General features: G+C 37.2%; 1 protein-coding gene and 1 pseudogene across 1 annotated transcript; one reads left to right on the top strand and one right to left on the bottom strand.

The window, feature by feature from the left end:
• The first annotated feature begins 666 nt into the window (after positions 1-666).
• Positions 667-1176, top strand: LOC117908151 (annotated as a pseudogene).
• Positions 1177-5473: 4297 nt separating this feature from the next.
• Positions 5474-6036, bottom strand: LOC117908150. The gene is made up of 2 exons (XM_034821811.1): positions 5639-6036; positions 5474-5558 (listed from the first exon to the last, which is right to left on the bottom strand). Exons 1-2 carry the CDS (start codon positions 6034-6036, stop codon positions 5474-5476), a joined length of 483 nt encoding a protein of 160 aa, XP_034677702.1.
• Between the last annotated feature and the right edge of the window lie 628 nt (positions 6037-6664).

Raw genomic sequence — 6664 nt, 5'->3', positions numbered from 1 at the left:
ATACTCTCATCATTAAGGATACCAGAACGGGCAAGAGTACCATTCATGATGTCGTTCATGTTGGGATGTAAGTCTTACCCTATGCTCAAGAGTGTATTGTAGATTTGACGCCTGAAGAAAATACAATCCCTATGCAAGAGAAAGACTTGCCTTCATACCCTCACATCAGCATGACATCCAATGATCAGATTATGGATTCTGGAACATCATCAGAAAGAAATACTGACATGAAAGACCAAAAAGCAATACCGAAAGCTCCTCCTTCGTATTGTGTGTAATATTGCATGCAGAACCAATGAAAGAGAATATGTCTGTTGATCTGTCAGAATTCTGGTTATTCCTATTATCTCCACTTGATCAGCAAGATTGGGAAGATAAAATAATCTAGGACAATTCTTTTGAAGTCGGTGACAATTTTGCGGAGAGTTGTGAAATCTCCGGACCTGATTCTGAAATTGTAGTTGATAAAGAAACAGAACTAGTAACTAAGGCTCAAAATCAGAGGCCAAAGTTCCAAGTGGCAGTAGATGACAAGGATGGTAAAAATCCTGGGCTTCATGCAAGAGCTATGCTCATTACTCGTCCTATAAAATCTAAAACTAGGGATTTTATCGAGGTACCTATTCATGAAGGTTTTTCCGGTGGGTGATTTAATATTGCTAATGAATTGCTGATGTTCTGGACACGTTTCACGTCATAACTGAACTCCCAACAGACAACTTTGGAGCATACATCATCTCCATGGCCACTACCTCATCTGATGTGCTTGTAGTCGAGCTCCTTCAACGTGAATGCCATGTGAAGCAACCATTGAGAGTTGTTCTATTGTTTGAGAAACTTGTTGATCTAGAGGCTGCTTCAGTTGTTGTTGCCCGTCTGTTCTCAATAGGCTGGTACAAAAATCAGTTTAATGGGAAACAAGAAGTCATGATTGGGTGCTCAGATTCTGGGAAAGACGCTGGAAAGCTCTCAGCGGCATGGGCATTATACAAGGATTAAGAGGAGCTTATTAAAGTTGCTAAGCAATATGGTATCAAGCTAACCATGTTCCATGGTCGAGGCGGCACAATTGGAAGAGGAGGTGGTCCAACCCATCTTGCTATATTGTCTTAACCACCAGATACAATTCATAGTTCACTCTGAGTTACTATACCAAGGAAGAGACGTTTATTTTGATTCATGAATTCCAGTCACCTGATGAAGAAATGAAGAAAATTGTGTTGAAAGTGATGAAGCAGTGTGTGAGTATAGAAGGGGCAAAGATTGACTATAACCAAAATGACATTTTCTTTGAGTTTTTCAAAAATTTCTGGGTGAGAAGGATGACATTGGATAGGAGAGATTACAGGCAGCTTGTGAACACAACTGTAGAGATTGCAAACAAGGTTGGTGTTGATGGTATAATAGGAAGAATAGTTGAGGATCTTATGTAAGCAATTCATAATGCATATAGAATGTAACTTATGCCATACTTACCTCCAGCCATTGTTGGGTTGCAAGTCTTTGGTTTCCAAAGCTCTATCTCTCCTTATGGATGGTGTAGTTTCTGAAGATTTTCAGCAGCATGAGAGAGGAGCTCGGGACCAAGACGGATATTTAAAATACAAAGAAAACGTGGCTTCCCATCAAAGCCACGTTTCTCTGATTTGCCACACGATGAGCAGTTGAGAGAAACGTGCTCCTTAACAGCAGCTACATGATGAAGGACGTGGCCAAGTGTTGGACCACTTCAGGGCAGCGGAACGTGGGTGATTTGATAACATTCTCCCACTTGGTCCACACTTTTAACCTCATGTCCTATCTTAGATCATCATTTTTTCCGCATTAAGTAACAAATATATGAATCATGACGATAAGTCCTCTATATAACGAGTGTTATCTTCCATGTATTACAATGTATTCATTTCTTAACATTTTACTTTATGTGGCAATATTACTTAATGAATAAACCCTATGTTCATTCTTGGTCCAATGAAGTTGAATTTTCTCAAAATTAAATAAAGGTGCACATCAATATGAGAAAACATCATAATAAGAGTTTGTATAATAAAAACTACATAAGGGAACTAAGTCCCATGTTCATTACATGATCCTTGAATTTCAACGGTGGCATGCCCTTAGTCAAAGGATCAGCGATCATCAATTCAGTGCTAATGTGCTCAATAACCACTTTCTTTTCTTTAACACGTTCTTTTATGGCTAGATACTTAATGTCGATGTGCTTGCTTCGACTTCCACTTTTATTATTCTTTTCCATAAAGACTGCAGCTGAATTGTTGCAATATATACTCAATGGCCTAGATATTGAATCCATAACTCTAAGCCCGGAAATGAAACTCTTAAGCCATACACCATGTGAAGTAGCCTCAAAACAAGATATGAACTCAACTTCCATAGTAGAAGTAGCAGTCATGGTCTGCTTAACGCTCCTCCAAGATATAGCTCCACCGGCCAATATAAAAATGTATCCAGATGTTGATTTACGTGAATCAACACAACCAGCGAAGTCTGAATCTGAGTAGCCAACTATCTCTAAATTGCTTGTTCGTCTGTACATAAGCTTGTAATCTTTGGTTCCTTGAAGATATCTCATCACTTTCTTTGCAGCTTTCCAGTGGTCTATACCTGGGTTACTCTGATATCGTCCTAACATTCCAACAGCAAATGCAATGTCAGGCCTTGTGCAGACCTGAGCATACATCAGACTTCCAACTGCAGAAGCGTATGGAATGTTCTTCATTTGTTCCCTTTCAAGATCATTTTTCGGGCATTGGTCCAGATTGAACCTATCACCCTTCACTATAGGAGAAACACTAGGTGAACAATTCTTCATCCGAAATCTCTCTAAAACTTTATTGATATAGGTTTCTTGAGACAAACCTAAGATACCTTTAAATCTGTCTCTATGGATCTTAATGCCAATGACATAAGATGCCTCACCCATATCCTTCATGTCGAAATTTTTAGAGAGGAATTGTTTCACCTCATGAAGTAAACCCTTATCATTGGTTGCAAGTAAGATGTCATCCACGTATAAAACAAGAAAACAAACTTTACTCCTACTGACCTTAAGGTATATGCATTGATCCATAACATTTTCAACAAAACCAAATGAAGAAATTATGTTATGGAATTTTAAATACCATTGGCGGGATGCTTGTTTCAAACCGTATATGGATTTCTTAAGCTTACAAACCAATTGCTCACCATCACTAGAGGGGAATCCTTCAGGTTGTTTCATGTAAACCTCCTCCTCTAGCTCTCCATTAAGAAATGCTGTTTTCACATCCATTTGTTGCAATTCCAAATCAAAGTGGGCTACTAATGCCAATATAATGCGTAAGGAATCTTTCTTAGATACAGGAGAAAAGGTTTCCGTGTAATCGATTCCTTCTTTCTGAGTGAACCCCTTTGCAACAAGTCTAGCCTTGTATCTCTCAATGTTGCCTGATGAGTCTTTCTTTGTCTTAAAAACCCATTTACAACCAATGGTTTTTACACCATTAGGCAACTCAACAAGGTCCCAAACATCGTTGCACCTCATGGAACTCATCTCATCCTTCATGGCATTATACCACAATTCTGATTCTTTGCAACTCATGGCTTGTAAAAATGATTCGGGATCATTTTCGGCTCCTATATTATAGTCAGATTCTTGTAGATACACTACATAATCACTAGGAATTGCTGACCTCTTAGTTCGAGCAGACCTTCTTAAGGTTGCACCAATATCTTCCGAGGAAGTATGAGGTTCAACTTGCTGTTCAGAAGTGTTAGGCAACTCTGATCAACTTAGTCTACTGGAATATTGTCAACAACTTGTGGAACTTCAATGACTGGTTGAACTTCATTGATTGTTCGTTCAACACCCGTTTGTACTTGAGGGGTGTTATGAACAATAAACAATCTATCGCTTGAAGTGGAAGGTTGAGACTCTGTATGATCAATATCAGAAACTATGTTTCTAAATTGATCGCTCCCACTGACCAAGTCATATTCAAGAAATTTAGCATTTCTTGATTCCACAATCCTAGTGCTGTGAGATGGACAGTAAAATCTGTACCCCTTAGACTTTTCAGCATATCCAATGAAATACCCACTAATAGTCCTTGGGTCCAGTTTCTTCTCCTGTGGATTATAAATTCTCACTTCAGATGAGCATCCCCAAACGCGCATATGTCGCAAACTCGGTTTCCAACCTTTCAATAACTCAAATGGCGTCTTTGGGACAGCCTTGGTTGGAACTCGGTTTAATATATACACAGCTGTCTTAAGTGCTTCAGTCCATAAGAATTTAGGAAGTTTTGAGCTGCTAAGCATACTCCTCACCATGTCCAATAAAGTTCGGTTTCTTCTTTCTGCTACACCATTTTGGTCTAGAGAACCAGGCATGGTGTATTGGGCAACAATCCCATGCTCTTGAAGAAACTTCGCAAATGGCCCAGGTGATTGTCCATCTTCCAAGTATCTACCATAATATTCTCCACCTCTATCTGATCTCACGATCTTAATTTGTTTACCATATTGTTTCTCTACTTCTGCCTTGAAAACTTTAAAGGCATCTAAAGCTTCATTTTTATTATGAAGTATGTAGAGATACATGTATCGTGAGAAATCATCTATGAAAGAGATGAAGTATTTCTGACCATGAGAGTCCATGTCAAGACTACATATATCAGTATGTATGATCTCTAGTATGGTGGAACTCCTAGTAGCACCTCTCTTTGACTTATTGGTCTGCTTACCCTTAATGCAGTCCACACAAGTCTCAAAGTCAGTAAAATCTAGAGTACTAAGTACCCCATCATTCACCAATCTTTTGATTCTATCTATGGAGATATGACCTAATCTCCGGTGCCACAATGTAGAGGAATCCTCTTTTACAACACATCTCTTAATGCCAGTTTGGACATGTAATGAATTATGAGCGGTATCATTTTGTAAGAATATACAATAAAGACCATCAGACAAGATACCATTCCCAACACATTCAGATTTATAAATCAAACTGAAAGATGTTTCTGAAAAATAAAAGGAATATCCAAACGGTACAAGTCTAGAAACTGAAATCAAGTTTCGTGAGAAACTTGGTACATAAAAGGTCCTTTGCAATTCCAAAATAAAACCACCATATAAAGTTAAATAACATGTCCCTATTGCTTCCACATGCGAGCCCATCTTGTTTTCGGATAAGATGAATTGCTCACTTGTCACTGGCTTCCTTAGGTTTTGCATACCCTGCAAGGAATTTGAAATGTGGATTGTAGATCCAGAATCAATCCACCATGTGTTAGTGTTTACATTAACCATATTAGATTCATAACAAACAAATGAGGTAGGGTTACCTTTCTTCTCAAGCCAATTCTGAAATTTCAGACATTTCTTCTTCACGTGTCCTTTCTCTTTACAGAAAAAACACTTTTCGTCTTTCTTAATGTCAAATTTAGGAGGAATTTGTTGCTTCCCTTTTTGACTAGCTTGAGATTTTCCTTTCTTTCCTTTCCTTTGCGTCACCAACATGGCACTTTCTCCCTGTTCCATCATTAACCTTCCTTCCTCTTGAACACACATGGTCATCAATTCATTGATAGACCACTTATCCTTATGTGTGTTGTAAGAGATTTTGAAAGGTCCATACTGAGGTGGAAGAGTGTTAAGGATAAAGTGCACCAAGAAAGATTCAGACATTTCTACCTCGAGTTTCTTCAATTGAGCCACAATGTCCCTCATCTCCATGATATGTTCACGCACACCTCTTACAGCGGTGAGCTTCAAGGATGTGAACTTCATAATTAAGGTGCTTGCCAAGGCTTTATCTGAAGTGACGAATTGCTCGTCAATAGCCTTTAGCAATTCACGAACATTTTCATGTTGCTCGATTGAACCACGTATACCAGCACTGATTTTTGTCTTAATGTACATCACGCTAAGGCGATTAGATTTCTCCCAGCGTTCGTACAACAAAATTTGTTCAGGTGTGCTGGTATCAGTGATCTTATGTGGTTCATCTTTCCTTATGGCATAGTCTATGTCCATGCACCCTAATTGAAGAAGAATTCTCTCCTTCCATATCTTAAAGTTATCTCCTCTAAGTTCGGGAACTTCACAACGAATATCAGATATGCTAGGTAAAATTGCACAAAGGATTACAAGCTTATTAAAAATTTGAGGCTTTAATATAAATTCATGCTTTACCAATGTAGAACATGCTTAAAATTAAATCTAATTTTATTAAAAATTGCCTGTGGGCTAAATCTTTAATTCAATCAGATTAATTATCTTTATGATAGACTTTATCAAACTATTTTATTGAATTATGAAATTTATTATAAATATAGTTTGATATTTTCTGTCTATAATCTTTATGATAAACCTATTAAATTAATTATTCCTAACTCCTGTGGGTAAATTAGGAAAAATTAATTTTAATATTTTATCCTAATTAATTATATAAACATAATGAAAACCCTGTGGGGTAAAATCATCATATTTATATAGTTAATTACAATTAATGTCCATAATGTGATCTAGATTTACTTAATATATAATTTTTATATAATTAAGGTCGCTGTGGCTATTCCTTAATTATTAAAAAAAAATTATATGGTTCACTAGACATTAAGATTATATGATATATATATTTTAATATATCTTATACAATTTA

The sequence above is a fragment of the Vitis riparia genome, chromosome 19 (assembly GCF_004353265.1).
Source record: "Vitis riparia cultivar Riparia Gloire de Montpellier isolate 1030 chromosome 19, EGFV_Vit.rip_1.0, whole genome shotgun sequence".
Taxonomy (NCBI): Eukaryota; Viridiplantae; Streptophyta; class Magnoliopsida; order Vitales; family Vitaceae; genus Vitis; species Vitis riparia.
This window is presented reverse-complemented; position numbering and strand designations above follow the sequence as displayed.

Coding starts and splice junctions, on each gene's coding strand:
- LOC117908150 (XM_034821811.1), bottom strand. CDS start 6,036: ATGGACATAGACTATGCCATAAGGAAAGATGAACCACATAAGATCACT. Junction 5,559..5,638: donor CTTAACACTCTTCCACCTCA/GTATGGACCTTT, acceptor TGTGTGTTCAAG/AGGAAGGAAGGTTAATGATG.